At 37.2% G+C, this 17,394-nt stretch overlaps 1 protein-coding gene across 1 annotated transcript; it reads left to right on the top strand.

Moving 5' to 3' along the window:
• The first annotated feature begins 264 nt into the window (after window positions 1-264).
• slc30a9 (solute carrier family 30 member 9) lies at window positions 265-17,285 on the top strand. Its single transcript, XM_027135373.2, has 34 exons — window positions 265-387; window positions 497-562; window positions 833-947; window positions 1,127-1,180; window positions 1,487-1,599; window positions 1,705-1,773; window positions 2,352-2,407; window positions 2,533-2,595; window positions 2,735-2,930; window positions 3,646-3,793; window positions 3,878-4,066; window positions 5,092-5,213; window positions 5,412-5,522; window positions 5,647-5,745; window positions 5,882-5,945; window positions 6,316-6,562; window positions 10,186-10,331; window positions 10,496-10,693; window positions 10,780-10,827; window positions 10,915-11,014; window positions 11,128-11,220; window positions 11,316-11,398; window positions 11,525-11,583; window positions 11,977-12,044; window positions 12,474-12,576; window positions 13,002-13,057; window positions 13,136-13,271; window positions 13,370-13,409; window positions 13,516-13,587; window positions 13,742-13,849; window positions 14,344-14,509; window positions 14,604-14,733; window positions 14,833-14,946; window positions 15,688-17,285. The coding sequence occupies exons 2-34, from the start codon at window positions 542-544 to the stop codon at window positions 15,730-15,732; spliced, it is 3,432 nt and encodes a 1,143-aa protein (XP_026991174.2). The 5' UTR covers window positions 265-387; window positions 497-541; the 3' UTR covers window positions 15,733-17,285.
• Window positions 17,286-17,394: the final 109 nt, after the last annotated feature.

The following is a 17,394-nucleotide window of genomic DNA, read 5'->3' as shown; positions in this document are numbered from 1 at the left end:
GATGATGGGTAGGGGGTGTATAAATATATAGAAACACTGAGGAAGACTAGAAAACTGAACTACAAAATAACAATAACAAACCAGACCACAAGCACCAAAATACCAGCAGACACAAGACAAGGACTCTGCACATAAGAAGCAGAAGACTGCAGGTATATATAGGGAAGGTAACCGAGGCATAAGAAATAGGTGGGGAAATGGTGAAGGATTCAGAGGGCAAACACATGTGCAGACACGTGTGTAAACAGAAACACATTGGAACATCAACAAAGCCGTGCAACACCGCCCTCTGGTGTTCTGTCAGTGAACTACTACTACTAACTATTACTACTACAGACAAATAACTCTTCAGCGTTACGTGACTTATATCCAAATTCGCGCCTGTTGGTAAATAAACAGAATTACATATTAAAGTTAACATTTTTAAATAAAATATTCGACTCCTAAGTCGATTTAAATCATTTTAACACTCGACCGAATATTTAATGTTCTACAGCTGGAACCTCCTCGTCTCAGGAGTCTGACTGATTTAAAGAGAGACATGTCTCCTAAACTGCAACAGGTATTGTTAGATAAATAAATACTCAGAAAAATAAAAGACACCGCGCTGTAACTTATTAATAAACAGTTATTTTAATGAAGCTTCAAGTATAATTAGCGTGATGAGGGAGAAATGTTGTTTTGGGTTAACTTTAGCAAGATAGGCAAAGCTAATTTTGTTAGCTAACGTTAGCTGGAAGCCTCTGAGGTAATTGTGGTGATTTATTTATTTATTTGTTTGTTTATTTTCCTACAAATTGTTAAGTTTATATGGAGTTTATTTGTGTTTCAGGTGATTCGGTTGCTGATGGCTCTGATCCGCAGTAACCGGGGGAAGTCACCCGCTGTCGGTAAAGGCGGGTTACTGGTCCTGGTGTCCACACAGATCACACCGCCAACATACACCGGTGTGTACTGTAGTGTGTGTGTAGTGTGTGTGTGTGTACAGTAGTGTGTAGTGAGTGGAGTGTATGTGTGTGTACAGTAGTGTGTGTGTTTAGTGTGTATACAGTAGTGTGTAGTGAGAGGAGTGTATGTGTTTAAGTAGTGTGTAAAGCCCAACTCTTGAAATCTTGTCCACTTGCAGTTGCAGCTGCTGGTCCCTGGTGTTCTAAAGTGTCCAAGAAACACATTAAGAAAGGCAGGTGTTAAGGAATTGTTTATGAATAACCATGATGACTGAAATTACATCCACTATACAGGTACAGATAGCTACAGTACATTCACTGGCAGTTTGATTAATTTGTCAGTCAGTTTAGTAGCTACACAAATGTGTCACGGTCTTCACCTTATCGTTCAGTGTACAATAGTTTCAGAAGGGCTTTAGTCTAGTCTGGGTTTATATACCTAACAAATGAACTTGTATCCTGTGAAAAATTTAGCAAATAGGTGCAGGAATATAACTTGTGTGTTTGTTTGTTTTTTCCTTTCTGTTTTTCTTTTTTAGAGGCTACTGACAGAATTTCCTCCTTTGTCTCTCTTTGTCAATGTCCTTATCCTGAAGAGCTCTGCAAGTTTTCAGATATCTTTGGGCCTTTACGCTTTCCATATTCATTCCAGGTGTGTCTGATTTGTTGGTCCCTTAAAAAAATCATTAGAGGCAGTTTATACCAGCATTATTCAAAGTAAATCTATCCTTTAAGAGCTTCACTTCATCTGTGATAGGTAGATCAGGACTGCCAAGAATTGGAGGTTGAAAGATTCCTTCATAGATTCAGTCTGGTTCATGCTCAGGTATTACTTTTATTATCTACTTAACCAGACTCAAGTTCTAACCGTGGACTGGGTGATGAGGTAAAAAATAACAGTAGATTTTCACACTGTAAGATGTGATATATATTTGCAGGGTGTGTGATATGTGAAGAAATATTCATTGTTCATAAGGAATTAGAATAATTAAAGAAATGTAAGGCGTTTGAAAGGGAAGGCAAAATAAATGAAAGAAATTTTGTTTACTGGAAGTAACAACACAGTTATTAAAGTCTTGAAAATATACATATATATATTATATATAAATTCATTTAATATTTTTGATATTTCATCACAAGGTCTGTAGCCTTAAAAATAAAACTTAAGCCTTTTTTAGATAGTGTGCAAGATTTAATGTGTCTTTCTAGCAATCTAAAATATATAGGCATAAATAGACATTTCTGAAGCATTTTTAGATATATTCTCTGTTCTATTATTATATAATAATTTATTCTAATTATATTTTAGATTTCTTTATTAAGTGACTCACTTTTATGTGGCAAATAAAAGGTTGTGATAAATACTTTAATCTGGGATTAAGTTTACACTGATCTTTGATGCAGATCACCGTTATCTTCAAAGTGAGGAACAAACAACAAACACACCAGCAAGTATTCAGGTAAAATCAAATGGAAATCAAAAGCAATACCTGTTATTGTGTCAGTGTGTTAATGTTTGTGCCGATACAAGTAAATGTGCAACATGCATGAGAATGTTTGGAAATGATCCTGTTTTTTCTTGTAGTGTGAAAAGTAAATACTCCATGTTGGGTCGTGCCATTGCCATGGACAGCACTGCATTTGGACAGTTAGTCTTTTCTTTCTTATGAACAATATAGCTTGGGATTTCTATCTTTAATTCAGATTTTTGTGTCTGGTGTAAATTAGGTTAATTGTACCCTGTCTAATACAAAGGTACATTTCTGATGGTTCATTTTATGTTAAAGGACTCCGTTCTCTGTGAGGTCTCTCCCATCGTGTAGCCGGATGCACCCAGTTTCAGGAGAGACAATTCCTCTCTTACTCTCACCTGAAGCTGTGGAGGCCGGGCTGTGTGGGGAGCTGAGTATCTCTACCATGGCTGTGCTCGGGCCCTGCATGAAGCAGTACCCCAACTGGCCATCTCACATCTCACGCATATGCATATCTTTTACATTACAGAGAGGATGCTTGCTGCAGTCATTTTTGATGCTTTACTTTTACCCTTTTAACACAAATTCCTTTACTTGTACCTTTTTCCATGTATGTTTTATCTTGTTTGATTTAAAAGGCTGTGTTTAAAAGTGAAAGATAAACAGCTAACAGAAGATGATACTGACTTACAGAAGATGATATTGCAATTATAATAGATTATAATTTATTCAAATCTATGCCCCCAGGTGGTACAGTGGCAGGATCTCGTGCTCTCGTTGGCGCTGCTCGGGGTTCGATTCCCGAGCAGGGTGCTAACCCAGCCACTAAAATTTTGACTCTCATGGCTGTCTCGAGCCCTGATAAAAATATGGTGGTTGCCTCAGGGAGGGCATCTGGCTTAAAACGTGCCAAATCTAAAATGCGTACCACATGTTCCGCTGTGGCGGCCCTGAAGAGGGAGCAGCTGAAGGGAACAAATAAACAAATAAATAAATAAATTATTAACATTTGTGGAATATTGTGATATATCCTATAAACAACATATTGTTTGTAAATCTATATTCTGCTCTATGTTTAATTGATAGTCACATTAAGCATATAGGAGCATATAAATGCATCTCTATTACTTCAGAAACAAAAGTAGAGTGTGCATGCTTTCTTAATAAGCACATGACCTTGTTTGCATTGATTTATGAGCAGTTTCTTCCCTTAACATCAAACATACTTCTTAGTGTATAGTCCCAGTGGCGTTCCACTAATGCGAGGAGAGAGTGAGACACAGCTGAGCTTCCTCCAGAACCTGGCAGAATCTCTGCCCTGGGGAACGCTGGGCCTTCCTCACGTCCGCTCCACTCAGACACACCCTGCTCATGGTACATAGTGCTTACAGCTGATAATATAAATTTTGCATATGAAAAAGACATCAATAAAACCAAACCCCTTTTTTGTGTATCTAGGCTGCCTGTGTGCTGAGGTGGAATTCTCCATAGACAACAATCAGAGCGAAGAGCCTAAGCCAAAATACAGCAGGGCTGTTAGTCAGGATGTGAAGCTGGAACAGAGTCGTCCTGTGGAGCAAATAGTCTCTGTTTTTATTTTCCTCCAGCACAATGACCCCTTTAACTCCCAGCTATCTGACATGATCAGTAAGAACCTTTAATCCACTATTGCTTAATGGCACACTGCATGTCAATTGAATCACAGGCTACAATGGATATGAATTATTATTTCTTTACCTTGATTAGTTTCTTAAACTAAAATCGGTTTAAATGTGAAATAAGTTCCACAAACTCCAAAAACACAAAATATTTTAATATTTCTATATAATAAATGTTTAGTGTCTTTTTTTGGCACTCAAGAGTTCTTTCTGATCTTTTTTACCTAAACTTTCTATTAACAAACTCAGTTAGTTCACGTTTGACATTATTTATAGACAGCAGTTTGGATTAAACTCATTTAAATCAAGTGATAAACCAAACTGATTGATAACTTTAAGAACTCAGTAATAAGTATAATAATATTTTATTATAGTTTCCATCACTGTAACTAAACCAAAACATAAGAACCCCTGGGGTTCGCTCGGCTGACCTACATTATGTGTTTTGGGGAAAATAAACTGTGGGCAAGACAATTTGAGAACAATTTCCAAACAGATAAACAGACTTTATCCTGGACTTATAATAATAATAGACTATAATAATTAAATTTATTGATGATGTATTTCATAGCTAAACAGTAAAAGGTGCAGTCATTTTTAAAGCTCTCTCAGTATCCTGCAAAGCAATTTTGCATTAGCACTGAACACAAGGATGAGGGTTTTACTTCCCCTGGCAACCTCACTGCTCAAAGTACACCTCATAATATAGGTTGTTTTTCTACCTGGGTAGAGATGAAAAGTTCCTGTTCAGCTTGGAGCAGCAATCATTTCTAGACTGAAAGTAAAATAGCAAAATGTAGACAAATTACTGAAATGAAGAAACTAGGACAATATACTACATCACATGGCAAGATTAAAAGCAGTTTTTTTGGTGTTAATATTTCGGTGTTAATATTTAAGAATAATAAAGTGTTCACACCTTAATACATAATTAAAAACAGGCTGTTGGGACTATTTTGATTCAGTGGTTATCATTTTGACCTGCTTGTTATTTGCCTTTTGAATCGCATTCAGCAAATGAAGAGACTTTAGAGACACACTTGGACAAGGTACTCTGGTGCAATGGAGAGAAAGTGAAGTCAGCACTGCAATCTCTACTGGAAAACACTCTCAAGGAATTCCTTAAAAGGCAAAAGGCAAGATGTTAAACTGCCATTTGTATTATTAAAGCTTAATTAGTTAATTATGCCAATTAAAAACCCTTTCCAGCCCTGCACTTTATGTTTCTTTAATTGCACTTAACTGCTAACCAGCTATTTTTGCCTTGCCTTTGTGTGTTTGTTTGCTGTTATTTTTGTTTTGGTTTGGTTATTGGTTTGTATGTGGTGGTGCAGGCCAGGGAGACATTTCAAACGGCCATGTCGGTGATCCTGAGCTCTGTGAACGGTATTGTGAGCAGCAGTAGCAGCGTAGGGTTTCGCTCTGCCTGTCTAAATAGCATGAAGGTACTTCACATGAATCTCAATGAATCCCGTTAGATTGTGTTTGGTCAGCTGTGTTTTGTATCTTTGTTAGCTTTACTCACCGAGTCAAAATCCTAGAATGGTTCATGAATCATGTCTGTTTTAGGTGGAGAACACTCATGATTTGTCCATTAGCTTGCATCAAACTCTTCAGAGAGTCATAAATGGCCGTTTTACGTCCCGTCCCAAGTGCACAGCTGAAAAGGTTTTTTTATTTACTATTAAACTTTTACAACTTACTTGTTATGTGTGACTATTATTGAGCTTGTAATAATAATAATATTAATAATAAGAGGTTGAGTCTACCAGTCAACAGGCTGTGCACAGACACTTTCTAATAGTTTTTTTCCCAGACTGAAGAGGAAGCTGTTTCAGAACAGAGTAGCCCTGGAACCTGTGCAGAAGGTGAGCTGCACTGTCTCTCGCTTATACAGAGCCTGAGCCATCCAAAGAAGTATCATCACTACTACTACTAACAAATAGTAATAATTATTAATAATAATAGTAGAGATGGACTTTGAGTTTGTCCTCATTTTTAGGAAAGGCATCAATAATTCTGGATATGAAAATGTATATGTTATGAAGAAATAATGCTTTCAGTTAGGATATACATACAAATGTGGCGAAACTGCAGCAGTAGCAATTTTCACACCTTTCTGTACTCAAAATAGTTTCAACTGAAGTTCTTACATTATTTATAGCAGGTTTGATTTTGGACCATTGGAAACCTTTAAGAAGTTCTCCAATGCTTATTATTTTTAATGTCACATTCCAGAACTGCCTGCCAAGAGGGCTCACAGAGATACTGAGATGTCTCCGTTAATCTCTAAGCGACAGTGTTCAGAGACCACTGCAGGGGATTCAGAAGACTCTTCCAGCAGTTTGTGGGAGAATCCGGCGGTGCCCCGGTTCTGTGCACCACTCTCTGAGGGACTGGATAAAGAAATGGGTTTAGCAGGATCTTCATCCTCCCCCCTGTATGAGACTGAAATAAAAAACCAAGAGGTTAAAAAGCTAGCACGGTTTATATTAATTACCTTTTTTCACTGACATGCTAATATTTCATAAGCATTATATTATGCCATGACAATGTTTAACATGAGCTGATCTGATATTTTTCTTTTTCATGTTTAGGTTGAGAGAGAATGGCTTCAAGAACTTGAAAATCTGACAGAGTGGGATTAAAGCAAGGAGATACAGAAACACTACCAGTTACATTTTATTTTAATAAAATGTTTAATTTGTTTACTCTTTGTTGAATTGTAGATGATAATGTACATATTCACAGTGTTCTAACAGAACTGACTAATATAATTAATTGTTTACTATGGTATTCAATATTCACTACTACTGAAATATTTTAGTACAGTCTTTAAAAGGGATAAAGTAATTACTTGGGAGATGAATGACTGAATCAGTTACTACATGTTTTCCATGTTTTTACCGCATGGTGGTGCCAAAATATTTGCACTTACTGTATGTTCCTACTGTAGCCTCTCTAGAGACATTTTTTCTTTCATTTTATAATCTAGGATTTAGGATTTATGACGTTCAACATTTTGGTGATATTATATGTTCTACATAAACTGTGCAGATTGTATATAATAATAATAATAATAATATTTATTATTATTATTATTATTATTATTATTATTATTATTATTATTGTTGTATATTTATTACATATATGTGACCATATTTGTAATATGAATTATCTAATAAAAGTGATCTTGATTAATATGGAACTATAATATTTAAATAGTTATATATTTAATATTATCGATGTCATTGAAGTCATTAGTATGTATGGTATCAGTAAATTACCAGGATGTTAATAATAATAATAATAATAATAATAATAATAATCATAATCATAATAATAATAATGTAGTGGTAGGGAGAATAATTTTATTTAAATTTTTCATTGACATACAAAGTTAAGTGATGTATTATAATAGTAGGTGATTATTGTTTTAAACTTTCACCTTCTCTTTATGGTAAGTATGTCATTTTTTTCCCTAACTACGATTCAGGGAAAGGTTTGTTTACCGTTAGAGTTCATTTATTACACATCATTTTTATACAGAGGTCAAATCCCCAATGGTTTCCTACTCCCTATATTAGTGCACTACGTAGAGTATAAAACACACAAGCTTTAACGGTGTGTAGTGCACTCTGTGTAGTGCATTGTGTTGTGATTGGATACAGCCAAGTCTAACCACGCCCACCGACTTTAATTATGCGTTGTCTCGCGAGAACGCGCTTACATCACTAGCACCTTGACTGTTTTCATGGATTTAGCCGATTCACAATGGGCGAAATGTGAGAGAGCTGATTCCGAAATACAGACCATGGAGTAAGCTATGTGGAAGACAAATTGCTGCACAAAGGTACCAGCTGTGAAAATATGACACTTGTGTGTAACTTTAATGAGTAGCTGTGTGAGTGTGTGTTGTTTCAGTTAGCCGGCTAGCCAGCTAACGTTACCGGTCAAAGTTAGTTCACCATGACTAGCATCACTAGTAAACAAGCTAACACACGAGCTAAATATACGGGTTATTTCATTTATTGTCACTTTTCTAGTTCATTGAGCTGCTATACTGGTTTTTGCGAATCACAAACCATAAATTATTTATTATTTATCTATTTTTTCTTTATCGGAATCCGAATCAGAATCAGGTTTATTGGCAAAGTGTGTTCACACACACACAAGAAATTCGGTTCCAGCTGTTTGTGACTCTCAAACGTACAGACATGCAGTACAGTAAATAACACTATACTATACAAGATAATACAGACTACACAAGATAATGCAGATGTGATACAATAGACATTATGTGTATTAAGCGTATTAAATATAAATATAGAATATTTGACTGATCAGTTATTTACATAAAGTGTGGGAAGTGCAAATAACAATATTGTGCAATATTATGCTTTTTGTACAATATAGCAGCAGTAGTGTGTGTAATATATACAGATGATGTGATGACTGACAGTTCTGATAATGCAGTACTTATAGATATGAAGCAGGGAATATAATTATGGTGAGTTGTTAATCAGGGTGATTATCTGGTGCCTGGGGAAAGAAACTGTTCCTGTGTATGGCAGTTTTAGTAAGCAAAGCTCTGTAGCACCTGCTAGAAGGGAGAAGATGAAAGAGGTTGTGTCCAGGGTGCGAAGGGTCAGTGGTGACTTTTCCTGCCCTGTTTCTGGTTCTTGTGTAATACAAGTCCTGGGAAGTGGGCAGGGGGGCACCAATTGTTTTTTGTTTTGTTTTGTTTTGTTTTTGCCGTTTTAACTGTGCATTGCAGTCTGTTTCGTTTCTGTTCTGTTGCTGGTCCAAACCAGATGGTGATGGATGTGCACAGGACAGATTCAATGACTGCAGTGTAGAACAACATCAACAGCTCCTGTGCCAGACCATACAGTACTCCCTTAATTGGTGTTAGAAAGTACATCCTCTGCTGGGCCTTTTTGATGATGGAGTTTATGTTGCTCTCCCATTTCAGGTCTTGGGAAATGGTAGTGCCCAGAAACTTGAAGGACTCCACAGATGACACCGGGCTGCTGGATATTGTGAGGGGGAGTAGTGTTGAGGGGTCTTTCCTGAAGTCCAATATCGTCTCCACAGTTTTGAGGGTGTTTTAGCTCTAGGCTGTTCTGACTGCACCATAGCACCAACCGCTTCACCTCCTGCCGGTATGCAGATTCATTGCCATCTTGGATGAGACCGATGAGCGTAGTATAGATATAGAGCAAATTTCATGGGGTTTTACAGTTTCCTTACTTGAAGTGCAGTCATTAGTGTAGAGGGAGAATAGAAGTGGGGAGAGGACACATCCCTGAGGAGCGCCCGTGCTGATTGTCGAATGCTGAGGGTGACACCTCCCAGTCTCACCTGTTGTTTCCTGCCTGTCAGGAAGCTGGTGATCCACTGACAGATGGAAGGGGGTATAGTGAGCCTTAGAGTTTGGAGTGGAGAATTTCCAGAATTATTGTATTAAAAGCCGAACTGAAGTCCCTGGGCAGTCCAGGTGTTGCAGAATGTAGTGCTTATTATTTTAAGTTCAGTTAGCATTAACCTGTGATATCTCTTGAGAATCTCTATCAGATGTTTTATATTTGTTTACAAACAATTTGTTTATACAGCTACAAATAACATTGGTTTAATGAATGAATGAATGTTCAGCCTGTTTAAATCTGTTAGTATTTAACATTACAGTAAGTTAGCTGTAATATTGTCAATGAACAAGGATATGCAGGATTTAGTATCATTTGTTTGAACGCTTGTTTGTTTGTTTTGTTTTTGAATTAATGCATTTAAATGCATTTATCTTGTGTAACACAAAGGCTTTGGTGTATAATAATGAGCAAGCCAGTAAATAGTTAGCATGTAGTGAGCGGTTGTAATTTGGTGTCACTATGTGCTTTATAAAGGTTTTGGATTTGTCACAAGCCTTTTTTGAATGAGAAGGTATGATTGTTCTACGCTCTATGCCACTGTGTTGCCTCACTTGCCTGTAATGCATTGCACATTTTTAAGTGTGTGTAGTAATTGCACATTTTGTACAGTACCTTGCATCTGCTATTCTTGATGCAAGAATTTGCTCTGTCTTCATCGTGCTTTGTTAATTTCCAGCAGGTTCCAGTGGTGTTCTTTCAGACTCGCCTCAGCGAGGATGTTCCCCTGCCTGGCACATCGGCCATGGCAGACTTTGTGCAGGGTTTATCTGCACCAGCGAGCTCACCTGTCTCATTTCCCTCCCCGAGTATCATGGACCTCTTATGGTAAACCATTGGTGTTCAGTAGCACCCAAACTATGTACATTATATATAAATATGTGTGTATCTATGAACAACCTACTGAATGTTAACAGCAGAACCATTAGCAGAAACAACATTTGTCTGCCTGATGTTTAAAATGTGATGCATTTATTGCTCTTTATGTGCAGGCTGGCAAAACAGATGTAAAGGCCACAGTCTGTGGTTTAGCTTACCTGACCCCAGGGGAGCCTCTATAGCCTGGGCACAGGTTCAGTACTTTTCTACAGACAGCAGCAGTAAAGGTGGCCCTCCAACAGAATCGGGACAAAACGGGACAAAACCCACAGATGAAGTGCTCACTGCTCAGCCCTCCAAAGAGCTGCCTGGTAATTGTTATATTTCTTACTTTACGTTTCTGACATGCTTGCTACAAAAGATCTAGATTTTCATCGCTTATTTAATTTTTTTTAAGGATCCAAACCTCTGAGTCTATCAAAAGCAGAAAGCATTCAAGTAAAAGGTAACGCAGTCATTGTTAAGACTTGCTGTGTGATTGCTAAGACAGTCATTGTGACTTGCTGTGTGATTTTCCTCCTGATGTTTACAGTTCGGGCCGTGCTGAAGAAGCGGGAATACGGTACCAAATACACTCAGAACAATTTCATCACTGCTGTGAGGGCTATGAATGAGTTCTGCCTCAGACCCAGGTGAATATGATCATTTCATGGTACTGACATCAGACAATAGTTTTGTGAAAGTCCTTCTTCACCTTTCCCTTGCTTAACTTGACAAGATGGTAATAATTAAATCCTGTTTTCAGTGACCTGGAGCAACTGAGGAAGATTCGTCGAAGGAGTCCTCACGATGACACAGAGGCATTCACTGTCTTTTTACGTTCAGACGTGGAGGCCAAGTATGTACTTTATTCACTGCCATTTCATAACATTTATGTTTTAGTCTGTACATTCTGTAGCATTTTTTTGATGCTGGTTGTTCTGTGGCTAATAGGGCTCTGGATGTTTGGGGCAGTAATGAGGCCCTTGTCCGGGAGAGAAATCTCAGGAAAGAGGTGGAGCAACAGTATCAAGAGAGTATGTGCTCACTACAGTTCTTTTTTTTTTTTTCTTCCACTATTTATTATTATCCGAAATGTTGTCAGTCTTTTGTGTAACATTTTATCCTAAGATTCATTGTTTTCTTTCTCACCGTATCCTTAGATATATTCCGCAATCAGCAGCTGTTAAAGGAGTACAAAGATTTTTGGGGAAACACAAAAGTGAGTACTTATATCTGGAAGGCATGTTCCAGTGTAGCATCCATTTCAGAAAACATTATCTGTAATAAAAGCAGGATATTGCTGCAACCATGACAAATAATTTAGCAATAAGTAGTGTGCACAGCATAGTTATGTGCTATCATAGTTATGTGCACTGAACTTTTAATTAATCCTCTCTTGTTCATTCCTGGGGAGAAAAGGTGAAAGGACTGTTACTTAGCTAGCAATTGTCCACTGTCTTTAAAATATCATTTAATAGACATGCATGACCCGCATATTGAACCATGTCATGGGGCCACATCTGTAGCTGTTATCACATTTCTGTACCTCATTGTTAAGTTCATTCATAATTTAATAGATTGTTTGTTTCAACAATAAAACCTCTTTCCACAGCCTCGATCAGGCATAAGGAATACTTTCCTCCAGGGGCCAGGAAAGGTGGTGATGGTAGCTATATGCATGTAAGTTTGTAAATGAGCTCAAGTATCATGTGCAGTCAATACTGAAAGTTAATTTGTGTGCTACAGAGGTCACTCGTTTCCTTATACAGAGCTTTTTGAGTTCGGCAAGCAGATGCAGTAGGACAGAAGTAGCTATATGATTAGATTATTTTATTATGATATTAGATTAAAGAAATTGAGTTAAAACATGTGCGTTCAGATGAGAGGCTCACGAGGTTCTTGTGAAATGCATCGGTTCCAGCTCCAACAGTCAGAATTTCTCTATTAATAGCCTAGTTTGTGTAAGAATAAAATAAAACTTGAATTCCAAAGTAGTTTCCAAAGAGATATGACTGACAAGTGACAGCCAAATTTTTGCTGATGCAGGAATTTTAAAGGAATATGTATTTTAGTGTTTGAGATGTTTTTCATTTTGTTTTTGCTTCTCAGAAATGGACTGAATTTCTTTTTCAAACTTCTGGCGTGGGTTTATACTGGATCAGCCAGTATGTTCTCAGAAGCCATCCATTCCCTGGCAGATACCTGTAATCAGGTTATACATTCTCCCTCTTTTTTGTTTTTCAATTGCTGTGCTAGACAAAGTTCCATTAAATATACAGAAGTGCAAACATCTATATGGTAGTTTAGCCATAGCAATAAAGGGGTCACCTGAAAAATTTGAGTGAAGAAAAAGCTGAAGGAGAAAGGACACCGGACAAGTGGGACACGCTTGATGTCCGTTTTACTTTTTAAACTTAACGTGCCTTTGTCTTGTGAGCCAGTAGAAAAGGGGATAAAAAAATTAATGTTGTCTTTTGTCAGTAAAAAAGAAGGTGCTTATTTAGTGGCCACATTTTGCTTCATTTTTCTTATTGATGCTTTGCTTACATTTGGGAGAAATTGCCCTTATTCACCAACATTTGCTAGTGTGTTTTATTGTGTCATGGTTTACATTTTGTATGTTTTCTCCCTTTACAGGCTCTTCTTGCACTGGGAATAAGCCAGTCTGTCCGTAACCCTGACCCTGGCCATCCGTAAGTACAAACAAGTCACTTTATTTACTCCTTTTTGTGGGTGATCATTATTTAAATGTGTTTCTATTCGTTTCAAAGGTACGGCTTTTCCAACATGCGCTACATTGCCTCCCTCATCAGTGGTGTGGGCATTTTCATGATGGGTGCTGGCCTGTCCTGGTACCATGGAATTATTGGACTTATGCACCCTCACCCAATAGAATCGCTGCTCTGGGTTAGTGACTGTTTATTTAGATTTAGTGCAGTTAGTATTATAACATTTTATCTGTTTATTTAAATTATTGCCATTTAATATTTGCATTTGTGTTGCAGGCATATTGTATATTAGCTGGATCGCTAGTATCAGAAGGAGGTAATGCTTCACCTTTTTTAAATATCATGCTTTTGCAGTTGTGTTTTGTTACAACATAAAAGATAAAAAATAAAGTTGTTAACTGGTCCTTGTTAAATTCATACAGCAACGCTATTGGTGGCCATTAATGAAATCAAGAAGAGTGCTCAAAAGCAAGGACTGTCTTTCTATGAATATGGTATGATACACATTTAAACAGTTTTAGATATTACTTTTAAATTTGTATTATGTTTTACAATTGAAGTCAGCCCATACAGTTGTTTGCTCTTAAAGGCTTTTACTTCCTGTGTTAGATCAATACATGAAGGCAATATTGTATGTGTGCATTTCAGTAATGCAGAGTCGAGATCCCAGTACCAATGTGGTTTTGCTGGAGGATGCCGCAGCTGTTCTGGGTGTGGTGATGGCTGCAGGCTGCATGGGATTAACCTCACTCACAGGTGACGCCACCCATAATCCTATCAAGTACCATATACTTTTTGCTATTTTTCAAGAGACTAATGAGGGGACAGTTGTTTATGGCTGTTGTGATAAGTGATCATGGGATGAATATGACTTTTTGTTCAGCATTTTAAAAAACTACAATAATTGGCAAGGTATGTTGTTGGAAAATAATGAATAAAGGATTTAAAGGAACAGCCTTATTTCTGACTGCGTACACTTGAGACTCCTTTCATAAATGTTAGATAAACGTCTCCTCAGAGAAATTTTTTTGTATGCATTTTTTAGTCGTCACCTTTGCAGTTTTTCTTATAGAAACCATAATGTATTACAATGAGTGTATTAATATAACTGAAATACAGTACAGCACTACTGTCAGGGTTACGATGCTGATTGGGTGATGATAACTTAAATTTTCTACACTTAACAATCTCTTGCTAGGACTATACACGAGCTTGCTGCTAGGTACTGATATGCTTTTCCTGTCTTTTAGGTAACCCTTATTATGACAGTCTGGGTTCTCTGGGTGTGGGTACTTTGCTGGGTACCGTCTCAGCCTTTCTTATATACACCAATACCCAGGCTCTGTTGGGTCGTTCCATCCAGGCTGAGCATGTGCAGAAGCTCACAGAGTTTCTGGAGAACGACCCTGCTGTGAGGTAAATCTTTTAAAATCTTACACAAACCCACAAAGCAGTGCTAAATCTATGGAGAATGAAGGCAAATGCAGTAGTGTTTGTCTTGTGTCCTTAGAGCGATTCATGACGTGAAGGCCACTGATATGGGACTGAGTAAAGTGCGCTTCAAGGCTGAGGTGGACTTTGATGGACGGGTGGTCACACGGTCCTATTTGGAAAAGCAGGACATTGATCAGATCCTTAACGTAAGTACAGAACAAAACACAATGTGGACTAGTGGATGTTCGTTATACTAGTATATATCTTTCATAACAAAAATTTAGCTGTGTTTTTTCTGGTTATAGGATATTCAGCAGGTGAAGACTCCTGAAGAGTTGGAGGCTTTTATGTTGAAGCATGGAGAGAACATAATTGATACCCTGGGAGCAGAGGTGGATCGTCTGGAGAAAGAGCTCAAGGTACAACAGCCTTATTGAAACACACATTTTGAACATTTTCAATTAATTTTAATCTTGATTTCTTCTTATATTTCTACATTTGTGCTAAAAGAATATAAACACAGGCCACACGAAGCATTTTTTTTACCCTCGTCATAGCATGAGTGGCTTGTTTTGGATCACCATATCTTTCTATTTACAGACATTATATTAACAGACAATGCGTCCTCTCATGTATGGAAGCTGACCCTGTACTGTCAGCATAGATTTAGTACTATACACAGACATGGCCTGAGCAAGCTGAGACCACTTTGCAATTTTGCTTCTAGGGGCAAAACAAAAGTGCCATTTTTTCCCACAATATTAAAGAATGAAGCATAATATTACACACAGATCTGTGAATGAATAAATATTTATATGTTCTGTTGAACATAAATTTGAATTTGTTTCTTTATAGTTTGTCCCAGAAACTGATGTAGAGTGGAGCTACAGTTTGGGCACAGAACACTTATGCTATCACTTTTGATGACACCCAGTACATACTGGTTATACCTTTTTCTTATTGACTAGTTTTTATATGTTAATATTATACATATTCTCATTTCTGTTGTACCTTTGGCTAAAAATCTAATAAGAAAGGTTACTGGAGTATAGGGTCAGTATAGGGTTCCTGTATAAGGTCATATTGTACATTGAAATTGACACTGTTCTCTGTCTTCTTCTTGTTGTTGTTTATTTATCTATTTATTTTTACAAAAACAGCAACGTAATCCGGAAGTACGTCACGTTGATCTAGAGATCCTTTAATGCTGTAATGGAGGAGAAGAGCACAGCATCTGTCTGGCAGAGAAGATGCAGGCCAAGTTGATGGAGATTTAGGTGGTTCTGCACCTCTACTGAATCAGCTCTGACCAACCAACCAGATGAAGTCTTACTTTTCATCAGTACCATGTCAATGTAGTGTTCCCCTTTGTCCATATGTCTCTAAGCTAATGATGCAGAAGGTGTTCTGTTAGGTCCCAAAGATTTCATCCACTTGACCTACTAAGCTTGCACTCATGAAGTCACTTCATTTTTTAATGTAGTAATTCTGATGTAGGAGCTCTTTAATATCTTTGAAATTGTGTGCAGATGAATCTGAAAACCATAAGATACTCATTAGCACAATGAGACACAGCTGTACATCAACTGGTAAAGCAGGTTTTTGGTTTAAACTCTCTGGGTGTCAAATGAATCTCATTTGTACAGCCAGTTCACTCCTTTTAACTAGCTGGGTGTTCTACTATTCTTATTTCACTAGTGTTTTAATCTCTGTACAAGTGAGAACAGAATGCAGGGATGAGTAATGACATATGTCAGCAATGTTTTGGACAAATCTCTTAGGGTTTTTGGAAGATGATTATAATGTAGAAAGTTATATTTTCTCCTCGATTATGAGTAACTGAAGATGCTTAATTGTGGTTTATGTCATCCCACTGAATAAAGTACATAGATTAATTAGTTGTAATTATTACAGTTTATGATTATAATTATATATTAGGTAACATATTTTGCCAGTAAAGAGATGATATGCTTGCTTTTAAAGTAGTTAAGTTCATGTTCATGGTCCTGTTCAACAGGTATTCACTGTAAACCTTTTCATTTTACAATGAGCGAGAGCAAGTGTCCGAAAGAAACGGTATATCACCAGGGACAGAAAGAGAGCTAAGATAAGTTGAACCCTCCTCATAGCCTATGCCATTTATAACAATGATGACCAAAGCTGACCTTTTGGTGTATATACCCAGTTAAGTAACAACACAAGACATCTCTAAGAATTTACAGGCATAGGTTTGTTTACCCCTTCATATAACACTGATGGAAAAATATTTGGTGAAGAATCAGAGCGCTGTGTGTACTCTCACTGTTTTCTTTATGGCTGTACAGAATGCATTTTTCTCTTCATCTACATCTTCATCCTCTGCTAATAATAACACCCAGCTATCACCGTATCAATCTATTTAGCTTTGTGATTGGAAATGAACATTAAGAACAGGAAGGTAAAACAGTTTGTGTTTTAGTCCCAGTCTGTGAAATGACCAATATCCAGTAGTGAGATTTATTCTGAAAAAGAAGATGAGAAAAGTTTGGTGAGAAAAGTGACATTTCAGCAGTTAAGGATTCAAGTTGGTTGTGGGCTCAAATCCCAGGACAGCTAGAGGTGTTCAGATTTATGGTTGGAAAGTATTCTGTCTGAATATATGTGGCTGGATGAAATTCTGCATCTGTAAAATGAATTAAGTTCAATGATTAAATAAACCATCCTTCATTGCATGCTACTAATAAGGAAGTCCTCTATTAAAAAAAATCGTATCACTATAGACCATTTCTATAATGTATATGTGATTACTACAGAGAACATGTTTCCTGAGAAGTAAACTGAAAACCATTTACTTGATATTCATAATGGAAGCCGAATAGCAATTTTTG

This window comes from Tachysurus fulvidraco, chromosome 17, assembly GCF_022655615.1.
Source record: "Tachysurus fulvidraco isolate hzauxx_2018 chromosome 17, HZAU_PFXX_2.0, whole genome shotgun sequence".
Taxonomy (NCBI): Eukaryota; Metazoa; Chordata; class Actinopteri; order Siluriformes; family Bagridae; genus Tachysurus; species Tachysurus fulvidraco.
This window is presented reverse-complemented; position numbering and strand designations above follow the sequence as displayed.

Excerpts from the sequence above, each read along its gene's own strand:
- slc30a9 (XM_027135373.2), top strand. The coding sequence starts at position 542 with ATGTCTCCTAAACTGCAACAG. Across the intron at positions 1,600-1,704 it reads GCTTTCCATATTCATTCCAG|GTAGATCAGGACTGCCAAGA; the intron begins GTGTGTCTGATT and ends CATCTGTGATAG. Across the intron at positions 11,221-11,315 it reads CGTTCAGACGTGGAGGCCAA|GGCTCTGGATGTTTGGGGCA; the intron begins GTATGTACTTTA and ends TGTGGCTAATAG.